Genomic DNA, 27,492 nt, shown 5'->3' with positions numbered 1-27,492 from the left:
ACACTCACAAATCGGTAAAAATTGAAATTTTTAGTACAAATTATTTCCATGACATTAAAGTTGAAAGTGGAAAAAAAGTTCTATGCTCCTATTTTGAAAATTACACTGCTGATATAAAGGATTATTAACTGAAATGAAATTAGACAACATTTGGAAACATAAATTATAAGAACTCGTAAGAATTAAATATCCAAGGAATAGCAAAGATATATCCAAGATTTAGTAAACGTAAAGAAAAACTTTTAATAAAACTATTAATCTGTCCGGAACTTTTGGCGTCCTGACTCCTAAGCAAAGCCTTGTCATTCATAATTTATGTTAAATGTTTCTTCTTCGAACTAATTCAATTTAAAAATCTTGAAGGAAAAGGAGTACTTATAATGTAATAGTTTTATAATTAGAATTATGTTACATTGTACTCAGAAAACTCCGATTCCATGATTTAATGTAGTTAGGCATGAATAACCATTATTTCAATTGATTTTTCAAATGATAAGTATTTCGTTTAAATATTTACTGATATTTAAATAACCGATCCAAGTGCTAGAAAATAACGTCAAAATCGCGTCAACTTTTAGTAATACAAATGGATGTATACCAATTTCAAGTTTTAATTTAACCTTTCAAAATTCACTTTTGCTTTGAGCAAAAACGAATAGTAGGAAAAGGAAGTATTTCAGATATGAATTTATTCACAATTTCTTTTTTATTATTGTAAACAATAATTTATCATTTCAACTTTATGTAATTGATTTCTATCAAATATTGTGGAAAGTTTTGCTTTCATTTAAAAGTTGGTATTGGGTCGAAAAACTTTCTTAAATGTAAAGCTCAACTTATATAGGGTGTTGGCAGTAACGTTTTTTGAGCTCAGTGCTAGCACAAAATAGATTAGTGACGTAAATGTTTGACGTCACATCATATGCTAAATAATACAGACGTCTTGTTGGGACATCCGTAATTAGCGTACATTTTTAAAAATTTAGTATGAGTGTAGGGATCGCAATACCATACCCTTCAATTGTCGAGGCTTGAACGAAATATTTTTCTCAGTGGTAGTGAACTAAAACAGAAACTTTTATAACAAATAAAATTTTTGAAGTTATACTTCTTATGCGACTTCCAACAAGGGGTTGACGAGCACCAGCGAGCAGGGGGCGAAGCCTCCTAGTATAATTTAATAGGGTAGTATTTTTTATTTTCAAATTTAGAGGATAACAATTGTAAAAAATTAGTGAAAACAATCCCACGGAGAATGCGACGGATTTAAGGTTATGTCAAGGTACGTCTTTTGTGAATATCAATTGATTGTTTCTCTTTTGAAATTACTTTCGCATTCACATACATTAATAATACAAATACATTTCTATGGCGAGACGATAAGGCTACCACAAGCACTTCCACTGGTTCAAGAGGTCCACGAGGGAAAAATGCACACTATTATCGTGATTACAGAGCACGGTAGCGAGAGGAGCAGGAAAAAGAGTCGCTGAATAGAACTAGTGATCCATCTACGACTGCTGATTCTTCTACAATTAACGTCGCAGGTTACGAAGTTTAACTTCGTCTGCGCGGAGGGACTCCTCGCAACTTTTTTTTTTAGTAAACTTTTTCACATCTATCTTTTTGACCCTTTATATATCTGCTTAAATTATTCATATATTAATTATTAATTGTTACAATTATTGATAAAGTAGGACATAATTCTCTTAATTGTATTATTTTTACTACCGCTAGGAAATTTATTTTCTCAAGCTACAGAATTTCTGTAGTAGTTGTAGGGCATGCGCAGTATGCTCAGACTTTGATACCGGAGCTTTTTTAATTAAACTCCATGAAATTTCTTAATGGTGCTTTTATGGTTAATTAATCATAAAATGGGTATAATAAAAAGTTATAAATCAAATTACATTTTCAGACTGTCACACTGGGAGTTATATGAGTCAACTCGGCTGATGTCTCTCTCCATATTTCAACCCAGACGACGACCATTTATTATAAAAGTTTTAATCTTCATCGCAACTGTCTTCTTCTTCATAGTTATATTTTTGACTCACTCGTTTGTTCACGATGTAAATAGACAAAGTGAGCTAAAAGCTAAGGAACGCTTCAAGCAAAATCTACTTCAGTTGAATGCAGTTTCTCTGAATGAAAAATACAGCACAAAATATCGGAAACTTACTGATGAACATGTTCCCATAAATGTAAATGTGCCTCATTTTGAAGAAATGCGCCTGAATCTATCACTATTAAAGGATTATGATAAACCTGGTGAATATGGGAAACCTGTTATTCTAAATGACGTATCAGAAGTAGAGGAATACGTAATTGCATCTGGATGGAGAAGGCATGCTTTTAATGAATTCGTAAGCGATAGAGTGTCTCTACATCGTCAGTTACCGGATGCTAGACCAAAAGGGTAAGTTTTCTTTTGCATATTAAACTGCTGTTTGTAGAAAATGCAACACCATGAAGGAATCATCAGAATCAAATGAAATTCGCAGCAAATGTCAATTATAGGATATTATGCAAATTAATAAAGTTTCAGAGCCATCGCGCGTGCGTGGCGCGCGCAGCGCCCTCTGAATTGATGCCGAAAGCGTATAAATAAAGTGCTGTAGCGGGACGTTGAAAATAGTCTATGATTATTTGTTAGTGGCAAACGTTTAGTGAGACCTGAGTATGCCTCCACGACGGAAGAATAAGAAATTCAAGCAACTTACGGAGTTTGAACGAGGGAGGATAATCGGCCTTCGAGAAGGAGGATTTTCCTATCGCGCAATAGCAGCTCGTATGCAGCGGAACAGTTCCACAGTGATGCGAGTTTGGAAGCAGTGGACCGACGAGCACCGAACAACTCGAAAAACAGGCACTGGATGACAGAAGGTGACGTCAGAGCGCGATGATCGACACCTGCTCCGCATGGCGGTGAATGATCGCACAGCTTCCTCCAGGCAGCTGGCAGCACATTGGTCTACTGCTACAGGTGTACAATTGTCGGCTTCGTCAATTCGTCGTCGTCTGCTGCGCCGTGGATTGCGTGCAAGGGTGCCATTATACAGGATTCCCCTCACGGCGGATCATCGACGGCTGCGTCGGCAGTGGGCTCTTGAGCACAGAGACTGGCGAGCTGATTGGCACCAAGTTGTCTTTTCAGATGAATCACGCTTCAATTTGTGGACCCATGATGGCCGTGTTCGTGTTAGACGTTATGCCGGTCAACGCTGCCTTCCTGAGTGTATTATTGAACGACATAGTGGTCGAACACCCGGAGTTATGGTCTGGGGTGCGATTTCGTATCATGGACGATCCAATTTGATACGAATTGAGGGTAATCTCAATAGCAACAGATACGTCCGTGAAGTGCTACAGCCCGAAGTCGTTCCTTTCCTTCAAGGCATCCCTGGAGCTATCTTTCAGCAGGATAATGCACGCCCACATGTTGCGCGGACTGTTAGAGACTTCTGTTCAGCACAACGCATGCAACTTCTTCCTTGGCCTGCTTATTCGCCGGATATGTCGCCTATTGAGCACGTGTGGGATATGGTTGGTCGGCGTCTCACTCGTGATCCGCGTCCTGTAGTTTCCAAAGACGAACTTTGGTTGCGCATACAAGCGATATGGAATTCTCTTCCTCAAGCAGATATTCAACATCTGTTTGACTCCATGCCACGTCGTATAGCAGCACTTATTGCAGCGCGTGGTGGCTGCACCAAATACTGATTTCGGACGCTTAATTTGTTTCTTTTGTTTTGAAAATTTCATCATTTATTTGTATCAGTACAAGTCGTTTCTGCATTAAATTTCATTTGATTCTGATGATTCTTTCATGGTGTTGCATTTTCTACAAACAGCAGTTTATAAATGTATTGAGTTAGCAGCAAAGTTCTCATTGTTTTCTTTATCCTTAATTTTAAAATTCTGGTGCCATTCATGGATTTTGGCATAATGTTTAGGAAAAGAATGTTTTGCTTTAATAAAATGTATGTTTTAGTTTTTTTTTTCAAGTTAATTTGTATTGATTTTCAGATCATTGATATGAAATGTCAAGTTGATAAAAATGAGTATTTCCTGTACTTCCTACTTTTTTGCTTTTAAATAGTGGTACTAAGTCCGCAAAAACTGCTAGTGACATTTGTTTGTGCTTTGTTGGAAGGGGGTGCAATAGCTGAAATAAAAACACTGGTGATGCTTATGCCTATTTTAAAAATTAAAAATGAAATTTTGTCTTCAAAGACTTATCGTTCTTATCGTACTGTTGAGTTCGATGAAGAGTAAGTAAACAACACTGGTGAACAAAATTAAGAGATGGAAAGAATTTTCGCACATTCATTCGCACATGCAAGATACCCGCTCACCTCTCCATGTGCTTGACAATGGTTCCGTGAATGCCCAGAGGTACAGTCAGTAGGTCCTGGAGCCATATGTGCGTCTTTTCAAAGGCGCTGTTGGCCCTGAATTCATTTTTATGGACGAGAATGCGTGACCACATAGGACTCTCATGGTTGATGAGTATCTGGAAAGCGAGAATAATCAACGAATGGATTGGCCAGCCAAATCCTCTGACCTGAATCCTACTGAACATGCTTGGGATGCTCTTGGGAGAGCTATTGTGATGCGCCAACCTTCCCCCAGAACCATTCTGGAGTTAAAAATTGCTCTGGTGGAAGAATGGGAGGGTCTTCCACAAGTCCTCCTTAAATCCCTTATTAACAGCATGCATACTCGTTGTGCATGTTGTCTGTCTGTCATGGGTGACCATACACTATACTAGAGGCAAGCCTCACTTTTAATGTCATCTTTTATCCTTAAGTTCAGACTACATTGGATTTATTGGGAATAGGTCTTGCCAGTGAATGGCACTTTCATTTTTGTTTTGCATACTTTATTATGATGGTATAAGCTATATCCATACCAAATTTCATTTATTTATATTCAGTATTTTTTGAGATATTCGGGAAAATGTCTTCCATCTCTTAATTTTGTCCACCAGTGTAAGTTTGGCAGAAAAATTTGACTCAAACGGCAAGAGAACTGAAAAACAAAATGGTGAGAACTTAGTTGTTAACTAAATATAATATTTTTTTTCAAAGATCTCTAATAAATGATTTGTTAATCAGTGATAATTTAATAAAACAAATATTAATCAATAAAATGTTATTCTCTATCGACGCAACTAAACGCCACTATTTGACATTTTTTCTCGACTGTGGAGAAAGTGGTTTTCATTCGCTTCTGTAAGATTAGCTGAATATATGTTGTTCGCAAGGGGACAAAAAAATTAATAAATCAGTGTGTAAAAAATGCTACTAAATCATCATGCAAACAAGATCTAAATATTTCATAATCAATAAAGCTAAAAAAATACATTTCTTTTAATTTATAAATATAGTTTGTCCTCCCTGTTGGATTTACTTTGTTAGTTTATTAGATTAAGCAAAAAAATAGATGTCCATCATTTCTAAATAAATATCATCTGTATTTAGTATCATTTGATATGATGCTGATGATGATAGAGAGTTTGTTGCCAACTTATGACAGGAAACTTTTCATCTCTGCTTATTATTTTCTCCTCTACTTATCCCTTTCGAGAGGCAGTCTTTCCATAGTATCTATACTAAAACTGTACAGTGTTGGCGCTGTTGTTGTTGGTACCAAATGTACTAAGTGTACTTATATTAGTATCTATGGTATCTATATATTCTGATCCATATATACTAATCCATATATACTGATAAAAAAGCACAAAATTACATTACCAGTAAGGCTTACATCCAAAATTAATTTCGCATCATTAGTGTCAAAAATAGTTTAGCGACTTTAAGCTTTTCTTCAACGAATTAGTACCATTTTCTAACTACTTTTAGTTACATAGCTTACTTTTTACTTAACATCAGCAATTACTAAAATTCATTAAACGTCATTGGCGCCAATAATAGCATGGCTATTTTTTACCGTTCTCTGAAGCAAACTAATATCTTAATCTTATTTATTATTATATTTTATTATTATTACATTTCATTGTTATTATTATATATTTATATTTACGGAATTAATTTTATTTGTTTCACGAAATAAACTTTTTAGTACATAGCTTGTACTTTTTATTTCTATCAATGAACAAAAATAGTAAATAAAATGCAAGAAAAATACAGAATAAAATACAAAATGTAATCTATAAAGCAATTAGCGAATTAAGTGAACTTACATGTTTCGTAATCTTTCAAAAATGATTTAAAATATTTTTGTAATAGGTTGCCAGATTATAAAATGTGAAAATAGAAGCTTAAAGAAAATAGAAGAAAAAAGTCCCGCAGTGGACAGATCGTTAAGACACTATTCCCAGCAGATCATCGAAGTCAAGCATCACTGGCTGCGGTCAGTGTACGGATGGGTGACCACTTGGATCAGTCTGCGTAGGGACCGAGGGTGTGCGGTATTAGTCCTCGTTAAACTGTTCTACGGTAAAGTGCTCGAATTCGCTTGCAGGTCTTCGGGCTACCGAAGCGCGGGTACCATCCCCTCTGCAGAGGATCAAAATTGTGATGGCATTTCTTCGGATCATCCTCAGGGATGCTTCCCAGATCATCACCAATAGCTCATTGAGCAGCTCTAGTACGACGTAAATGAACTACAACAACAAGCTTAAATAGAAGTTAGAAGAGTAAATAGAGCAATCTCCTTATGGTGCGTTCTTACTGCAGTGCAACAAACAAATCAAACTTTCTTTAGTAAGAATGCTCCATAAAAAAGATTCCTCCATTTGCGCTTCTATTTTAATATTTTTTAATTTGGCAAACAAAAATATTTTAAATCATTTTTAAGGGAGTCCGGAACCTGTAAGATCATTTGAATTCGCTACTCGCTTTATAGCTTACATTTTGTATTTTATTCTCAATTTTTCGTGCATTTTATTTTTTATTTTTTGCCATGTTTTATTTCGTATATTTTTTACTCTATATGTTCTACTTTCGTGAAAAATTTTGTCGGGTGTTCCTCGCACTATTGTATTGACATATTTTGCTTTGGCTGTATTAATACAGTTATTAGAAATCACTCCTTTTCGTGGAAATAATTGTGTAAGCTGATAACAGAATTATATCTTTCCATTAATCTGTTTACCGTCATTTCAATAATTAAAAAAAAATTTTTTTTAAAAAATATTTTATTTTTTAAAAGTTATTTCTTCTTTTTTCATTACTCTTTATTATATTACTTTCCATGTTTTCTCTCTCTCTCTCTCTGAATATATATATATATATATATATATATATATATATATATATATATATATATATATATATATATATATATATATATATATATATATATATATATATATATATATATATATATATATATATATATATATATATATAAAGAGACAAAAAGAAGAAAAGAGAGATAAATGAAGAAATATGACATGCTTATTCACGAAAGAGTTTTGCCATCTAAACTTTCCAGCATACAAAGATAAGCGTACAGATTGGATAAGCGGGAATCAGGATGTAATAAAAACTATCATAATAGTGACAAATTTAGAAGTAAATTTTATTTCTAATAGGCATAAAAATATTGATAAACATTATAATAATTAACCAATGAAAAATTTTGTTTTCTCCTGAGTGGCTAGGATACCGATAATTTTAACCATCATGTATTTAAAGGTACTTCCAGTTAAAAGGACGCTATACCGCTGAAGAACATTTTCCTCAAAAAATTTCTTTCTCCTGCATTATTAATTTAAAATGTAGAAAAAGCAAGCTCAGACAAACCTAGAGAAGGCAACGAAGTTTCAAATACTGAAAAGAAAATGTCTAAATATACAAATGAAAATAAATTATGAGATGATAACTTAGGATTACGCAACGGAGTTCTCTTCCAAGAATTTGTTCGCATTTTAAAATTTTGCATTTTTTTCGGCAATTGACACTTCATAACTTACTCGTGGTTTGTCTGAACTTACTTTTTCTTCTTCCCTTAAATATTAAATTATTAATAAAGGAGAAAAAGAATTTGCGAAGAAAATTTTCTCCTGAGTTATGGCGTCCTCTATCATGTCTTATATACTAGTGAATTGGATGATGATGACTGACGGGAACTTTTTTAGTTCTTTGCAGTATTTCGCTTATAGCTCGCTTATTATAAAGTGAGATATAGGATGAAGTTTTCAGAAGGTGAGTAGCTTTTAGGAATTGCAGAAATGATTGTAGTCTGTGATTGTCTGTATCCATGAGTGATGAGAAAGACAGAGACGCGATGTCAAATCGTCTTCTGAGTATGGAGCGCTGTTTAGTGAATTGGAATTGAATAATTGCAGTGGTAACTACGCTATAAAGATAAAGATAATAATATCTATTAAAATAATAATATCTTCCATAAAGATAATGATATCTATTAGTTTGAAAGATCTTACTTACAACTTTTCTTTTTCTAATTTACAAAATTCTTTGTTTCGATCTTGTGAAAGCCATAATGAATAAAATTTCAACAATTAGAAAGAAAAATTTACGCTATTAATATTTTGTTATTAGATTTCACAACCCTGCTTTTGGAATGGAAACAAAATCTTTAAATTGTATCAAATATAATCAAATATGGTATGAAATGTAACCTTATCGAAATAAAGCTATATTTCATAATATATTTGATTATATTTGATACAATTTTAAGAATTTGTTTCCATTAAGATTTTAACATAATTAAAAACTACAAATATAATTAAACTCTTGATAGAATTTTAAGAATTTGTTTCCATTAAGATTTTAGCTTTATTAAAAACTACAAATATAATGAAACTCTTGATAGAACTATTTTTAATTTGATAAATATTAACAAAAATTTAGGGAAATTTAGTATATACAATTATGAATGTCATTGTGAAGAAGAGAAACATTTTGAACTTCTTGATAAACATATTAATAATACTGGTAATTTAAATGTAATAGAAAACTTAGAACTAAGACACTTAATGATAAAAGGTACAAAATTTGGATCCATTTTCCATAAATCAATTATTAAATTTCGAAAATACTTTCTTAATGATCTCAATAATTTTTGTTTAAAGATATCAAATAGATTCTCTTTACCTTTAGGTATATTAACATAATTTAAATAGGCGTTTTATTTTTATATTGAAAGCTTAATTTTTAATAATGTAGAAAAATTAAATAGCAGTAACAATTCAATTTTTTTTCTAAATTTGATCGAAAAATTAAGTAACTTTAAAGGAATTTTGTAATTACCCCATAGACAAAGCTAACAATAACTAAGCAGTCTTCAGAATTTTTTTTTGAACTTTTGAATAAGGAGTTAAAAATAGTACAAATTTTAAGTTTGGTAATTTAAATAATAATATTATTATTTAAAAATTTTTAGCTCTCTATAAGAAGGTTAAAAATTAAAATTAATGATATGAAATTTCAATACTTAAGCATCAGTTTAAAATTTCACAAAATTCCGATTAAATTTAGAACAATGATTAGTGAATCTACTACTTCCCTAACTAGAAAAAGCCCTATTTACTCTACTTAAACAAAATTGTTAACAATATAATTACAATAACAATAACCGTTTTTTCTAGGATTTTCACTAATAATGAACCTATTTTTAGAATATATTGAATAAAGTAAAATTAATTCTGTTGCGACTTTCGATTTTTAAGATCACTTCAACAACTAAAAGATGCTCCAAACTAAAAGATGTTCTTTTAACTCATTACTATGATTCTAAAAATATACTTAATTGTGATAATTGGGAAATTCTAATTAATATTTGCTTTTTTTATGTAATTATCTTTTCAATGGAAAACATATTGCCCTGTTACGGTTGGGTATAAAAAATGAAAAAGTAGCCTATAAAAAAACAACTGAACTTGGAAGAAATATGGCCGAATCATAAAAAGACAATTAATACAATTACGCATAGTGTCCGAATAACCCATATCTAAAAGAGAAACAGGAAAAAAAACAAGTATTTACCTTGAGTTATCTTCTAGAAAATCTATATGAATAAATCACTCAAAGAAAGATAGTCACTTTATAAAAATCCAATAGTTCTTTTTATTAGGTGGAGCCATGTTGAGAGACAGTAAAAATAGTGTCCAATGGTGGAGTAGTGGGTGAAGGTCAGGAGATTCAGTGCACAGCAAATTTTTAGATGAGATTTAGACGACTGTTGGTTGGTGATGGATCATTTTCGTAGTTTACTGGAAACACCGGTCTTTCCGCACAAACAAATCGGTTGGAGCATTTCCCAGAATTTCGGATTCTTTGGTTAAAAAAGCAGGAGATATCCCGAGCATAAAGCTAGAAATGACGGTGAAGAAGTCCATCCATGGTGGTGTTTTGGATAGCTAAGGCGTCCCATCAATATCATAATAAAAGCAGGAGCTTTCACCATCAGAATTACTTCGTAGACATTACTTAGTAGACATTAATCCGAGAAAATGAAAAAGCACAGCAGGAAAAACCAACATGGCGGTAGACGTGACGCCATCCTAAAAAAATGTTCTCTTCCTCAAAAAAGGAGGAAGGGGGAAAAACGTACTGCCAGGGCGCAGCGTGACGTTGGGGAGATGAAGAATTTCGAATGCGATGCTCATTTTTCGCGCGCTCTTTTTATAAGAGACCAAAATTTAAAAGTTGAAGTTGTAGTACATGTTGTGCAAGTTAAAGTTAAATTATCTAAAAATCACGAGTTGAGACGAAAAATTGATTATACGTTAAAAGTTACGGTTGAGAAACACAACATACACGCGGAGATGAAAGATGCCGACAACCAGTGCGAATTCTCAGAAACAAAAAAGGGTGGAATGTTCTAGAAAGAAAGGGGCTCTACAAGGAGCTGGTGGGGAATTTTAGGGGGAGAATGTCCAAATTGCGCTACCGCTTAAGGGGCTAAAGAAAGATGATGAAATAAAAAAATGTATTACAAAATTATAAATTAAGTCAAAAGAATTAGTATTATTGATTAAAAAGAACAGGATATTTAGAAAATTAGGCTGTGACCTAATGTCACACATATTTTTCCTGAAATAGATGGAATACCACAAGTATCAAATTTATCGTTACTTTTAGCTTACATATTTTCACATTATATTATGGAACAATTTGTTTTCAGTTTAATTAAGGATTTAATTATCGTTATTTTTAAAAATTGCTCGATTTTGTTAAATAATATATACTTTAAGAAATTAATCTTGCTTCGTAATCAGGATGATAATAATAATTTTATCGATTTAAGTATTATAAAAGAAGAAAATATCTGCATTGTTGACGTTTGCGATATAAGATAAAAGGATTTTAAATTTTTATATAAATTAACAAATTACATGGAATTCTAATGCTCCTAAAAAAATTTAATGAAATTTTAATTTTCATCAAATGAATAAATGGAATTTAAAGAATTTATAGTAATGTTTATTTATCCAAATAATAAATAGACAATCTCCTCCAAAATTTTATGAAAAGCGATGGATATCAAACTAGTGTAATCAAATTTTATATTAAATCCTTGAGTTAAGTGTATGTTCTAATTATTAATTAATTGATCTATAATCTCTTTGTTAACTAAATTTATATTTTTAGAATGCGCAATTCGGGAAAAACCATGACTAAAAATCTTCTAGCATTAAATAAAGAATTATTTTCCATAAAAATCTTTTTCTGTACATATTAATAATTTATCTAAAATTCATCACATTTGAAGTCTTATGATTAAAATTCCACCTTTTATTAATTATATACTTTGAATTATCAAGTATAATCTGATACCTTGCGCACATCCAGTTTCGGTATAATGCAAGGTAATTGACAAATCAAATACGGTTTTGTAATACAGTAAGAAAGCGCCATAAAATACATATCTACTACTATCCTCTATCTATGCTTTTATTTCATATTTTATTATTTGGAAAATATGTTACGATAATATTTTAAGTTAATTTTACAAGACGCCGACTACTGGAAAGACATTTGAGTTCGCTACTCTCTTTATATGTAACATTTTGTGCTTTATTTTTTATTTTTCTTGAATTTATATTTCTAATTTTTTTACTTTATATATATATATATATATATATATATATATATATATATATATATATATATATATATATATATATATATATATATATATATATATATATATATATATATATATATATATATATATATATATATGTGTGTGTGTGTAATACAAAAAGTAAATACTTTTGTATTAATAAAAGAATTAAATCTCTTTCGTTTTCATAAAATGTCTTTGTTAAAGAATAAGCGTAGAGAGATTCTATTTTGGGAATTCAAGGCTGAAAACATACCATTGAAATATAAATAGATTTATATTTCAAAGGAAGAGTTATTTTTAGAATCGTTCCCTTTTTCAATTCCATATAAGGAAGCAGAAATGATTTTCCTTAATGCGTAAGGATACAAGGAATGTACGAAGGTGCCTTTTTACTTCAAATCTATGTTCGTATAAAACGTAAGAACGCATAGTTTTGCGTGTCCTTTTCATCATGATTTGATCCAGATAAGCTGTTCAGGAATTGTCAGAAGTCTTGTCCATTCCCCTCCCATAGGGAGTGTGGACGTAAACTGTTAGCAATACCAGCCTATATTTAAATAAATCTGTCTAGAACGTCGGATGGCTTATGACTGCAATTATTTCCAGCTAAATACAACACTGATAACAGGGTTGGAGCCCTGTTATTACATATATATATATATATATATATATATATATATATATATATATATATATATATATATATATATATATATATATATATATATATATATATATATATATATATATATATATATATATATATATATATATATATATATTCAAATTTCAAAACAATAAGGGACCATTTATGAATAAAATGGAAAACCCAAAATATGTCATGAAGTGCTATAAATGTAATGCACCAGGACATAAAGCCCCGGATTGTCCTAAAAACAAAAGTGTAACCCCGAATGTGACAAAACCCAAAATACATCATACAACACAGGAGATCCCAATAAATCAGTGTAAATACTGTTCGAAGAAAGGACTTTTGAATCAATTTCACATGGGCTCCTCGTGTGTAAACAACCCTAGCAATGTTGTTGAAATGAACGTTCAAAATATGACAAATAATCAATAGCAATTAATAATATCCGGATATAAAGTTGAAAATGGATATAAAGTTGAAACTGGATATCAAGTGGAAAATAAATACCTAAAGGGACGTCCGAAACAAAATAAAAATATAAACAAAGAGATTTTATTGAATGTTAATACCGGGTCAACATTGAATATAATACCAAAGGATTTGGTGTTAAAATTAAATATTCCTATTAAAAAATGTGAAAAATTAAATGTTACTCAAACGAAAGGACAATTAACACTTAACGAAATTTGTGAGTTTCCCCTTAAGATAGGCGAAATTGTTAACTGAGCTAAGTTTTTTATAATTGATACTGATTTACCATATGCTTTATTAGGGTTGCAGACTTGCAATGATTTTTGTTTGTCTATTGACTGTGTCGGGCCAGTTGTTACTCAATTTGGTAAGAGATTGATCACCTCTGCTAATTCTAACAATGACAACTTATCTTTGCACATTAGACAGCAAAATTCACAAAATGTTAAGGTTAAAAATGATGAAAAAATAAAAGTTAATGATGTTTCAGTAAAAGTAAACATCGAAAAAAATAATGTAAAGGGTAACAAAAATAAAAAGAAAAGGAAAAATAGGAAAAAGAAGAAATGTCCAAAAATTTCAAATCATTCGAAGATAGAACTAGGTAATGAGTGCGCACATTATCAGGTCAATATCGACGAAAAAATAAAAAATGAAAACAAAATAGAAAATGTGGACTTAAAAGAAATTTTAAAAGGTTATGATGATATTTTTGCAAAATATAAACACGATGTGGGAGAAATCAGAATCGAACCGCAGAGAGTCAGGTTAACATCAGATTTACCTATATCTCTAAGGCCTTACAAAACATCCCCAAAACAACAACAGGAAATTGATTTACAAACAGAAGAATTGTTAAAAAATAACATTATAAAAGAAAGTTCATCCCCTTATGCTGCTCCTGTAACTTTAGTCTTTAAAAAAGATGAAAATAAAAAGAGTCGTTTATGTGTTGACTTTAGAAAATTAAATCAAATTACAAAAACAGATTCTGAACCTCAACCTTTAATACAGTCTTTAATTGAAAAATTATCTAATAGTTGTTATTATTCTAAAATAGATTTATCACAGGGATATCATCATGTTCGTATTCATCCTGATGACACTGAGAAATTAGCATCCGCTACTCACAATGGTCTATTTGAATAATTAAGATTACCTTTTGGCTGGAAGAATGCGCCAAGCATCTTTCAACGTACAATTCGTTGAATTTTAAATAAACATAAAATTAAATTTGCTACAAACTACTTTGATGATATCATTATATTTTCTAATTCTTATGATGAACATTAAACCCATCTTAAAAAGATTTTTGATATTTGTAAACAAGAAAACTTAAAATTAAAACTTTCAAAATGTTCATTTTTGAAAAAAAAAAATAGAATTTTTAGGATATGAAATAAGCAATGGAATTGTGTCACCCGATAACCATAATATTGAGGTTATTAAAAAATTATTGCCCCTTAAAAATGTAAAATCATTGCAAAGATTTCTCGGATCAATAAATGTTTACAATAAATTTATTGATAGTTATGCAAGTATTCGACATCCTTTGAATAACTTGTTAAAGAAAGATGTAAAATGGGTGTGGTCAGAAAAATGTCAACAATCTTTTGAACTTTTAAAAAATGATATTATTTGTAAACCAATTTTGAAAATTTTTAATCCTAATCATGAATGTCATCTTTTTGTTGATGCATCGTTAGTTGCAATTGGTGCTGTGTTAAAACAGACAGATGAATGTGGTGTATTGCATCCTGTAGCGCTTTTCATTCTCGTTCCTTAAGGGACTATGAAAAAAACTATGCAATTACAGAACTTAAATGTCTTGCTATTGTAGATTCTTTAAATAAATTCCATCATTATCTTTTTGGCCGAAAATTCACCATACATACTGACCATGCTGCTTTAGTTTGGCTAAAAACTGTTAAAAATTTAAAAGGTAGATTATTTAGATGGTCATTATTGTTAAGAATGTATGAATATGATATTAAATACACAAAAGGTTCTACTAATTTTGAAGCAGATTGGCTTTCGAGAGATGCAACGCATTCACTTGTCAAAATTTATTGTAACAATAATAATCATGTTTCACATTTGTTAAAATTGGATGAAATTGTTGAAGCTCAAAGGAAAGATAACTTACAAGGTAAATTTGTTGATATCAATAATGTATTGTGTGTACGTAAGAAAAATTTTACTAAAATAGTTGTTCCATTTTCGTTAAGATTAAAACTTCTGCAAAGTGCTCATGATAAATTTAATCATCCAGGAGTTCAGAAAATGATTAACTTAATAACCCCTGTTTATTATTGGAATAACATAACTTCAGATATAACAAAATTTTGTAAACATTGTCATACGTGCCAATTAAATAAAAAACGGCGACAAAAAAGATTTGGATTATTACAATCCTTACCCCCTGTTAATCAGTCATTTGACTTGCTAGCAATAGATAGTGTTGGTGGATTGAATTACTATAATTCAACAAAAAAATATTTAACTTTAATTATTGACCACCTCACAAGATACATTTGGGCTTTTGCATCAAAATCCATTAGCTCAGAAACCTATGCAAATTTTTTACATCAAATTTTTCAAAATCAAATTCCTAAATCCTTGTTGAGTGATAGAAACGCTGCCTTTACTTCTTCTCATTTTAAAAAATTTTTGAAGCATAATAAAATTCAACAATTATTGACAACTGCACATCATCCGCAGTCTAATGGCAAGGTAGAACGCCTTGGTCAAACAATAATTACGAGTTTAAAATGTAAAATCAATGAAAAACCTACTAAAACTCCCTGGCCTACTTTGTTAAAAGATATAGTTAATACTTATAACTTAACTCCACATTCTGTTACAAAATTTCCACCTGCATATTTCATGCATGGTAGACTCCCCTATGAAAATCCCTTAAAGGAAGAAATCTATCCACCTGTTGAGGAAGCTAAAAAAATAGCAATTCGAAGAACTAAAGAATATCATGAAAGAAATAAAATCTATTATGATCCTAGATTTTTAGATATAGATTTTAAAACTGATGAATTAGTTATGTTTGAAGAATTTACTTATCCTAATACGAGGAAGTTGTCACCTCCTTTTAGTGGACCGTGTAAAATTCTTCAAAAAATTTCAGAAACTAATTACAAAATAAATAAAAAGAATATGTTGAGTAAACAAAATTTTGAAATAGTACATATTTCAAAGCTTAGGAAATATCACAACCCACAAATGTTGAAATTAAATCATGAATAGAGTCCAAAGGAAAAGAAATTTTATTTACTTTCTTCAAAGGAAGAAGCAAACCCTATATTTTTGAGAGATCCGAATCACGTGTGGAGATGTTTACCTCTACATCATTTTGATGTGAGGGCGATAGTAAGTTGAACCATTTTTTTCTGAATAAGGTGAGAAAAATTTTTATAAACCATTTTTATATTGTCCAATCTGGATCTCTCATTTTTCCCTGTGCTTCATGAAATTCTGTTTTCCTCCATTTTAACGGGGAATACAGATTTTCATAAAGTAAATAACCCCTATTAACCACACAGAATCTTAAATTCTGAATAAATGACAATTGTTGTCCAGTTCGTTTTGCATAAATATTTTGTATGTTTTTGTGTGAAAAAATTTTTTTTGAAAATTTTAGTAGAATAGTTTATAAACATGTTTCATTTTTCTTTCTGTTTTGTTACTAAATAGATAAATTGCATAATCATGTTTTTCATATTTTTGTCATTGTAAATAATATTTTTTCTTCTCATAATTGAAAAGATGTTGTTTGTAGTAAGGAAAAAGGAACAGTCGTACCAACCTAAAAATTTTAAATTTATAGTATTCTAATTTTTTTTATTTTGGCTCACCAAAAATTTTTTTTTGGGGGGGGGATGTAATAAAAAAAGTAAATACTTTTGTATTAATAAAAGAATTAAATCTCCTTCGTTTTCATAAAATGTCTTTGTTAAAGAATTAGCGTAGAGAGATTCTATTTTGGGAATTCAAGGCTGAAAACATACCATTGAAATATAAATAGATTTATATTTCAAAGGAAGAGTTATTTTTAGAATCGTTCCCTTTTCAATTCCATATAAGGAAGCAGAAATGATTTTCCTTAATGCGTAAGGATACAAGGAATGTACGAAGGTGCCTTTTTACTTCAAATCTATGTTGGTATAAAACGTAAGAACGCATAGTTTTGCGTGTCCTTTTCATCATGATTTGATCCTGATAAGCTGTTCAGGAATTGTCAGAAGTCTTGTCCATTCCCCTCCCATAGGGAGTGTGGACGTAAACTGTTAGCAATACCAGCCTATATTTAAATAAATCTGTTTAGAACGTCTGATGGCTTATGACTGCAATTATTTCAAGCTAAATACAACACTGATAACAGGGTTGGAGCCCTGTTATTACATATATATGTATATATATATATATACACATATATATATATATATATATATATATATATATATATATATATATATATATATATATATATATATATATATATATAAATACATATATATGAGACAAAACATAGCTATGTACATTTTTCATTGACTTTTCTTTTCACATCATTTTGTGTACCAATGATTTCCACTTATATGCATTAAGAATGCTGTTAATTGGCTGAACGATTTTTTGGAAGTAAGTAAAAGAAAATTAAAAGTAAGAAAAACAATGATAAAATTAAAACCTCCATAAATACATTTTTTATCAATTTCTTTTCCATAATATTCGTTTTCATTTTAACGTCTTGACTCTTCAACGTTTCTTCGCCACGCATTCCGCTGTCGCGTATTGATAGCACTACGATTATTTTCCCGGTAATTTTGTGCTGCTGAATTATGTTCAGCCCTATGTCGCTGTTGTTATCGCCTAAAATATTCACGGCGATCCTTTTTTAATTAAAGATTTAAGTATTTTAAAGTAAACTCTGCTCAAAATATTTCACACAATACAAAATAAAAATCGCAACAAGATTTAGTTGGTAAGTTTAGTTGTAACATTTCTGCAGATAGAATTAATAAAAATTATTATCTCTTCACACACTTCTCAATTTTGATTGGCTGTTTTGCGCGTTATTAACCAGAAGTCTTCTGTGATTGGTTATGCGTTATCATTCGACTCTCTTCTTATATATATATATACATATATATATATATATATATGTATATATATATATATATATATATATATATATATATATATATATATATATATATATATATATATATATATATATATATATATATATATATATATATATATATATATATATATATATATATATATTATTTGTGTGTGTGTATATATATATGCAGAGAAAGAAATATCATTTGAACCTTGCCATAGTTTTAGTTTTAATATCTTAATATTAAAGAAATTTATGATTGGAACATTTTTAAAATAAATCATGATTGCTTAGAAGCATGTAATTTGCATTGTAAAAGAAATCAAACGTTGATAATATTTCTAAAGTGGACCAACTTACTTCAGTTTAATTAAGCTAGCTAATTCAGTATAATTTAAATTTCATTTTCAACTAAAATGATTTGTTATCCAGGGTTACTTTTAGGCTGTTAGGGTAACTAAAACCCCTTAATAAACCCTTTAACCCTTTTTCAAAGAACGCTGATAAAAACGTCATTGATGTTTTTAGTTTTGTCATGAACTTTCATAAAATCAATAGTATGACTTATTGAATCACCTGTGTGATATAATGGTAAGTTTTATCGAATGGATTATTCTCAGAGAAAGCAAGAGTTTCTGCCACCAAATATTTATAATAAATTTTTTTTTTAATATTAATATTGATACCATTATGCATTAAGAGTTTCTGCATTGATATTGTAAATCTACCATTAAACTAATTGTGGAAGAACACAATTTAGAACAGCTATTGAAAAAAAAATTAAGATTTCGAATTATAATAAAAGTTAAAATATTTTAATTTCCTAACTATTCAAAAATTTATTAATTTAGATAAAGAACAGAAGCTTAAACTTTTGTATTAAAAAAACTGCGTGAATAAACTAATTACTTAACAAAATCAATTAATAAAAATCGGAAAATAAAAACCATGAAATAATAACGATTGCAAGGCTGTTAATTTAGGAGATAAAATAAAATAACATTGACTTAGCAATCAAAAATGAATACATTTTTATGTGCTTTTCTATTTATTTCCTGCGTCATCAAACACTAATTTTTCTCACAGAACGGAACGGAACTTGCGAAGTTGAGTTATTACTTTCAGGTTTCGAATTAACTGCCACTAAAGCACAACACATCTTAAAATTGAAGGTTTAGAATACACAACGCGTTTCGATAGAAACAAAAACGCAGAGGTGGTCAAAAAAATCGCTTAAAGATCAAAACTTCTCTTCTACGAATTCAAACATAATATTCGTCGAAAAGGATCACTTTTTTAAAATATTAAAATTTTTGGTGACATCATCTTTATTACAATAACCTGAAGATTTTTTTCTTATTTATTCAAATGAATAATCTCAAAGGTTGCCACTAATTTTAAAGCTGTGGCATAGCATAAACAACGGGGTTTTGCCCTTTTTCTCCAAATAATGTAAAATAACTCAATAATTAAACATCATCCAAAACAAACAACAAACTAGTAACATTTAATAATTCTAGAATGCTGGAACAAAGCTTTTATAAAAAAAATCGTGTAACATCATTTTAATCACATTCAACACAAAGCAAGGAATTTTAATTGAGTAACATATCTTTTACGAAAAATTATAGGTTCAATATTAAGTGATAGCATCAGTTGTTCTAAACTGGAGCCACTCCTTTACTCGTCGCCAAATAAAAGAAATAAATAAGAACTGACGATTGTAATAATGTTGCGCCATCTTAAATTCTTAAATTAAATTAAAAGAAAATCTATTGATATTAATCATATTAATATCAATATTAATCATATTAATTTAAAATTGATAATTAATAATTAATTAAATCATCTTAAATAAAAAGAAAATTGATTGATATCAATAATAATAATATTAGAGGATTTATTGACTTAACGCATTATTAATTAATACATACTTAAGAAATAGCAATGCTAGTACAAAATTAGAATGATAAGCGTCATAATAATGGTGGTAGCTAGAGTTTTTTTTTAAAAAAATCGATCGCTTTTTGCTATGAAAATAACCATTTGATGTTTCTTCATTAATCATTTTCTTTTATCATATTAACAATCTTTTTCTTTACATTTTTATAAGTTGTTTTCATTTTATACAAATTATTATACGTATTATAAACAACGTATCATTTATAAAATCAAATCAAATTTATACTTCAATGCAAAATGCTTTATGTTTTATTGAAAAGTTGTTGACATTTCTTCCTAAAAAATGTTTTTCGCGCCAACGTAATTAGTTTTCGGGAAATTTTAATTTAAACAGAATAAAGCATTTTATAAAAAATAAAAAGCTTGCAAAATATTTACGAAAATGAAATTGCACACACAAAAATTGAATTATTTTTCTGCCTTATGAATTATTTAATATTTTTAAGTAAAATGACTGCTATCAAGACTGTTTGTAACTATAAAAGTTGTATAAAATTTGAAATTTTTAACATGAATTTTAAATAAATTGTATTGTTACTTATTGTCTATTACTTATTATTAAATGTAATGCATTAAAAAAACAAACGGAAAATACTTCCAAATTCTTTTTTCAGATATTAAAACCGACTTATTCAGATATTAAAACAGATTTACTTAAGGATTGTTCGGTAGTTCAAACAATATATTAACATTTAAAATTTCCTTTTTTGACACTCTGAGAGCTAGAGGTTGAAGCAATTATTTTTCATTGATCATTTTTACGGAAATTTTTTTTTCTTTCCAAAATCACATTGAGAGGCTTGGGAATCATTTAAATCGATGACATATATGAATTTAATTGTTGTGCCCATTTTTTACTCTGTTGTGTTACACATAGTTGATTTTAAGAGATTAGACACAAAACACTGCTTACAAGACTTTCAAGTGACTGGAATACTTTCAGTCAGACAAGTCACATAAAACCATACACGTGACTTCAATGAAGTAAACTTGCCAGAAAGCAAATGAAAGAATAGAGTTAGAAAAGACGCAAAAAACATCCCAGTGACTTTAAAAGGACAAGTCGTGCAATGATTCTCTTGTGACTTTTATCCCAGAAAAGCATAGTTGTGACTATCAACTGACGAAAATCACAATAAATAGTTACCGAAACTTTCATATAAGATCCCAAGATAAAATAACATCAAAGTCACATTAAGAACTCTTCAGGACAATTTAAAATGGTCATACCTGTGACTGTTTTTGACATTTTATGACGTCACTATGACAATCTGTGTTATCTGGGTAGATATTAGAAACGTTCAATAGTTCTTTTGTCATTATTTTAATATCACTAAATGGTATTAGATAATAGTAGATATCCGAAGGTACAAAAAGAGTGCAGTTTTAAAAATCACGTTAGTACACATAATTGTGTTTACTAGAAACATATATACGTTACTAAAAACACAAAACCTAAGAGTATATATAACCTTAAATAAAGATTCTGACAAAATTAATAATTATTTCAATTCTTTTTAATAAAATTGCATTCTTTGACTGTTTTGAAAATAACCGTAAACCTTTTAAAATAACCTTAATAATTGAAACAACCAGAAAATAAACTTAAATCCAACAAACGTGAACTGCATAAATTTGAACTGCTCTTTTTCTTAAATTATTATTGTTTTGATGAACGCAAGCTTAAGTTTACTTCCGCATAATATGCTAATCTTTGCTTAGAAAATATATTTCCTCGCGTAATAAGAATTATTTCATTTATTGTTATTTACTTTATACATAATCAAAATAAATTAACCTTATAACTGCAATGTTTTCAGTGGAGAGCAAGATTCAATTTTTTTAATGATACATCCGACCGGATAATGATGTTGCCTCTTGTGCGACATGAAAGAAAGAAAAAGTAGGTGGGAAAGCAAAAGTTCAAGATGTTTCAAAGCTGAAATATTTCAAAAAATGAAGCTTTTAACAAGCAAAATTGCTGTTTTAAAATTTAACGGCATTCTACTCCAAATAGATTTATTTTGGCTTTATACTAACCAAAGATGTTCGATATCGACCAAAAAATCTTGTAAAAGAAGATATATGGATTTATTGGTAATTAAATCTTCTTTCTTCACTACTACAGTGAATTCCCTTTACAGCGAAATTAATTTGTTCCAGTTAAAAAAATTCACCTTAGTGCTAATTTTGTTATAGGGAGATAACAGCTTTTTAAAGTATTTTTAGTAAGTTTTGCAATATTTTTAGTAGGCGTGATAAGTTCAAAAGTACATAATTTTATCACTAATCTATAAAACAAAAGGCGAAGAAAAAGACTGAACTGACTGAAACCCTAAGATGACTGCAAAAATTAAATATAAAATCTTAAGTTACTTAAAAGTCATTTGCAATTTTGTTTTTACGCATAATCACTCGGGGACCCTTAAAAATCTTACTTCCTATAAAGTTTATTAAAAAAAATTAAGAAGAAACACATTGCCTTTCATTTTTGTTAAAATACAAGGAGGTTCTGCCCCTTGTTCGATTCGCAACCTGACCCTCGTGGCTTGCTTCTCATTAAAAATGCAGAGTATACGACACAATAAGCAGTAATAAATGTAAAGAAATTTTATTTCTTAACAATATATAGCACAGATTGTCGGAAGTAGTGATCATAAGAGAGTGAGTTCGAGTACGGATCAAATGAAAGCGGCTTAAATACAGATGCTGGTTCTTGTTCTCCATTGTTGCTTCCTCCACTACTAATGCAACAACCTCCTCTGTTTCCACAGAAGCAGGTTTCGTTCCCCCAAGTGCAACAATAAAGTAAGCTGGATTCCGACCCTTGTTTCTTTCGACAATATTGCATACAGCGGCATTTCTCTTCTGGTGGTGACATATTGATCTGTTTTTGTCGGAAATTAAATTCAAATTACTTCCTTTAAACTATTACCAAGTTCGATAACATTTTGTATAGTAGTTTTCCTTTTATGACCACTTAAAGTGCGAATTTTAATTATAACTATCCCGTATGTGATGCCGTGTGTAAATCAAATAGGGCCAATCCGTGGCAATACAGAAATAAAATTAGCTTTGTGCTTTGTAGCAGATGGTTTGAAATTTCACTGACCAATAGCTTCCAACGGTTTTCAAGTTGGTTATGAGATATGTAATGTATCATAAGTTTTAGTTATAAGAAAAGTATTAAAAAGAAAATTAATGCTTTAGTTATGTCATAAAAACAGGAGTTTTGATTCTCTAATTGAGTAAAAAATTAAAACTATGATATACTTTGGTGTAAATGTAAAACTATGTAGTTGATAAAACTGTTCCATGAATATGCTTTACTCGACGTATTATGCTTAGCATCGTTGTATATTACAGATGCAAAAATGAAACCTACAGTCAGAATCTACCTAAGACTAGCATCATCATTTGCTTTCACAATGAAGCTTGGAGCACTCTTTTGAGAACGGTTCACAGTGTTCTGAATAGATCTCCGGCAAATCTTATAGAGGAGATAATACTCATCGATGATTTCTCTGAATTGGGTAAGTAAATTACTATTCCAGAGAAAGTAGTTTGACGGCAATTATTGAAAAAACTTCCCAAAACAAAAGTTGCATTAGTGATTTGGTTTGCGTTTCTAGTGTTCTGCTGCATGGTGCGACTGTCATTTTTCCAGTAACAGTTATTATTTGCGTGCAATTTCTCTACTTGTGAGTTAGAAATCTTTAAGCATCGAGTGAATTTCTACCGGAAAGACCAAAACATCGCTAATATTCACTTTTATGTTTTTTCTATTATATTAACTGTTTTTATCGCATCATATCTTATACGGCAAAAATCTAATGCTATCGTCACACGTAGTTAATGAAAAACATCACCTGATTTACTATTAGTAAGAATATAACGATGATCGAGATTTTTTCACTTTAAGAATCAGTTTCTTTAGTGGCATGAAACTGAGCAACAGAATGAAACATTTGAAAAATCAACATGAAACTATTAAAAGTTATGAAAGTATAGTTTCCATGTAAAATATTATTTTTGTCCCATATCTATATAACATTTCTCTTCTACGGCAACAGAAAAACTTTTATTTTTTCATATTGTAAATAAAGAGCAGGAATATCAGGGAATTGAGCAGAGAGAAGCATGAATCCTTAAACGTACAAGTTAAACATTTTTTGAATGGATAATTATATTTTCTCTGGGACAACGAAAAGTTATAAAAAACTTTCTTCATATAAGTTATTTTCTTCATATTGAATTTTAAGTTAGAATAAAAATTTTGTGAGTATATGCAATGATAATGAATATGTATTATCTCCAAGCACTAAAATACATAATATTGTAAACCCAAGATCTTATTGTATATAAATGAAAATAAATTTTCATATTTTTAGAGCGTTATATCAAAACGAGTTACGGCATGCATGAAAAGATAGACTTAAATTCAGAAGTATACAATTAGGGAGATATGCGAAGTAATCCGAAAGTAACTGCGAAAGCAGTTTCAGAGGTTGGTGAGAACGTCGAGCAGGGGTTGGGCCCTTAGTTTAAAGGTATTTTTTAAATTAATTTTGATTTCTATTGTTATTAAAAATTTAGGACTTAAAGCTTAAGATTAAATTCATTTACCGTTTTACATTTATTAAACAATAAAATATATTAATTTTTATAATAAGCTTTCTGTGAAATTGTTCCGTCAAAATATGTACTTAAAAATGAATAATAAATCGGAATACTTTATTCTCAAACAACTTTACAAATTATCATTAAACAGCTTCTTCTTAGAATTTTTTTTATTGTAACCAAAAATTAAGTAGAAATTTAAAATTTTAAATAACGTTGCAAAGGTAACCGACGATAAAGTTAGTAAAGTAAGACAATAAAGTTCCATTTTAAATATTTTAATAAATTGAGTAATTATAAAAAATGATTTATGCCTACGAAGTGATCTTCAGAAATCTTAAAATAAATGTTTGGACACAGGAGTAATGAGCGTGAGCAACTAGAAAAGTTTTTAATAATATATAGAAAAAAAAATTAGTTTCGTGTAAAAAAAAAAAAAATTATTGCGAAACAATCATGGAAGTATGAGAGCAAACAGTAGGCTCTGCTTCAGGTATTTAAAAAAAATGACGTACACAAGATTGCATAGACAATCATAAAAACAGTGCATTAGTCCATTAGTCATAGATTACCGTCTGAAAACAGTATTTCAGTTATAGTATATGGTAAATATGGTTAGAAATGTTATTTACGATTTGTTGAACTATGTTGAAAATAACTAAAAGTATAAGAATTGATTTTAGCTGATTTCCTGAGACTCCGCAGTCATTTTTAATATTCCTTCATAATATGTATAAAGAATTTGTAAGCAACTTTAAATTGCAAGCCGATACTCAAAGCTTTTTATGCAGATCCAGTAAAAGACATTATTTTATTTTATAATGCAAAAGTATACAGTAATTTATGTTTTTTCATAACTAATCAGTAAACTAATTTATAAGACTTGGGAAAGTTTGAATTTAAGAACAATAAAAAAAGGATGCCAGAAATAAGACAAATGTATTTAATTCTGTTTTATAAACTAGCGTTAAACAGCTGACCCACTTTTAGGTGAAGCAGAATTTGGAAAATTTTTGTAGTTTTAAACATCATACAGAAGATAAGAGAACTAGCTTAGGGGAAAACTAGACTCCGTGTTGGACTTTCTGATGAAACTTACTCCCATTTGATTTAAATTTTGAAGAAAACGATGAAAATTTCCCATATAAAGCTTGACGGAAAGGGGACTCTAAGCCATATTTTGAGATAGCACTGTGATCCGTGAGAGCGAGGAGCAGAGTTGTTATCGACCAGCCATTTCTGGCACTCAAACCTGGTTCAGTGGGAGATGAGTATTCTGTCACCTGAGCCAGCGTGGTTTCAAACAAGGCATTGTAACAGGGCACTTAGATAAAAACACTCTGATTTAATAATATCTAGTGCAAACACTCGGATTCTATTTATGTTCAAAATTCTTGGACGTCTAAGCTGACTCAGCTATTCACAGCACTTTTTAATTTTTTGTCGCTTTTTTTGGGAGCATATTGCATAGAGTCTAATACAGAATTGAAGCCATTAAACTCTACACTCGATTTAGACTCTGCAGAAAATATAGCGATTTATCTTGATATTACGATTATATACTTCTATCAATAAATTGTTTGAAATCGATTTGTTAAGCCTACATTCAATCCTATCCTAAAAAATGCTATTCCATTCAGAAGTTATACTCAGACTTCTCTGAAATAAATACAAAGCAATTTAAGACTTACGTTTATTTAATTTTAATTTGCAGCTCACTTAGGATTGAAATTAGAAAAGTATATTGAATCTTTGAACAAGGTGAAACTTATTAGGGCCAAAAAAAGAGAAGGACTCATTCGTGCTCGTATGATAGGTGCTACTGCAGCCAAGGGCCCGATTCTCACATTTTTGGACTCTCACTGCGAGTGTACTCCTGGTAATATTGCCATTTTACTTTATACTATCATATGTACATACATCTTCCCTCTTATACATATATATATATATATATATATATATATATATATATATATATATATATATATATATATATATATATATATATATATATATATATATATATATATATATATATATATATCAGTAAATGTTGCGACAAACTTCCACGGGAGGGAGGGCATATCATTGGGATTAAGAATTGCATAGGAACCATGGTTGGAAATGCCAGGAGTAAGTGGTAACAGAGGCTGACGAAGGGAAAGAAAACAAGAGATTGTTTAATTTGAAACAATTATTGGACATACTGAATACAAATGGTGCACGACAACTTGAATGTTATGAAATATGTTTGAAGTCCACACCGTCAGAATCCAAACATGACGGAGCATTGATTGGAAAACAAGTTTTAGCACACCGGGAGTTTCTTCTATTGCAGCAGCTACGAAGGTCAGTCTTGCCACGATGCCCATTTCAGACACAGTAGGATAGCGGTACATGACACTTTTGATGGCTTCTGACGGAGCGATATCAAGGCTTTATAAATCCGTTGAGCTTGGGAGCTAGGGAATTAGTCCACCACGCCCAATGCATCGACGCAGGAATGATCAATTTAAATTGCTACGAATATCCAATCCAAAATGAGTAGGTGCCCCATCATATTGGAACTGCATGTTGCACCACA

The 27,492-nt window shown here is 30.0% G+C and overlaps 1 protein-coding gene across 1 annotated transcript in view; it reads left to right on the top strand.

Moving 5' to 3' along the window:
* LOC107448188 (putative polypeptide N-acetylgalactosaminyltransferase 9) overlaps window positions 1–27,492 on the top strand; it is a 69,024-nt gene that overhangs the window by 6,761 nt on the left and 34,771 nt on the right. The window contains exons 2-4 of the mRNA XM_087167684.1: window positions 1,919–2,419; window positions 23,655–23,821; window positions 26,623–26,787. Coding sequence (XP_087023810.1) covers window positions 1,956–2,419; window positions 23,655–23,821; window positions 26,623–26,787 — 796 coding nt within the window. The 5' untranslated portion in view covers window positions 1,919–1,955. The remainder of the gene's footprint in view (window positions 1–1,918; window positions 2,420–23,654; window positions 23,822–26,622; window positions 26,788–27,492) is intronic.

Source organism: Parasteatoda tepidariorum, chromosome 7 (genome assembly GCF_982258835.1).
Source record: "Parasteatoda tepidariorum strain Cologne lab strain chromosome 7, Ptep-v5.0, whole genome shotgun sequence".
In the NCBI taxonomy this organism is placed as follows: domain Eukaryota; kingdom Metazoa; phylum Arthropoda; class Arachnida; order Araneae; family Theridiidae; genus Parasteatoda; species Parasteatoda tepidariorum.
The sequence above is the reverse complement of the archived record's forward strand: the minus strand, read 5'-3'. Positions and strand labels throughout refer to the sequence as shown.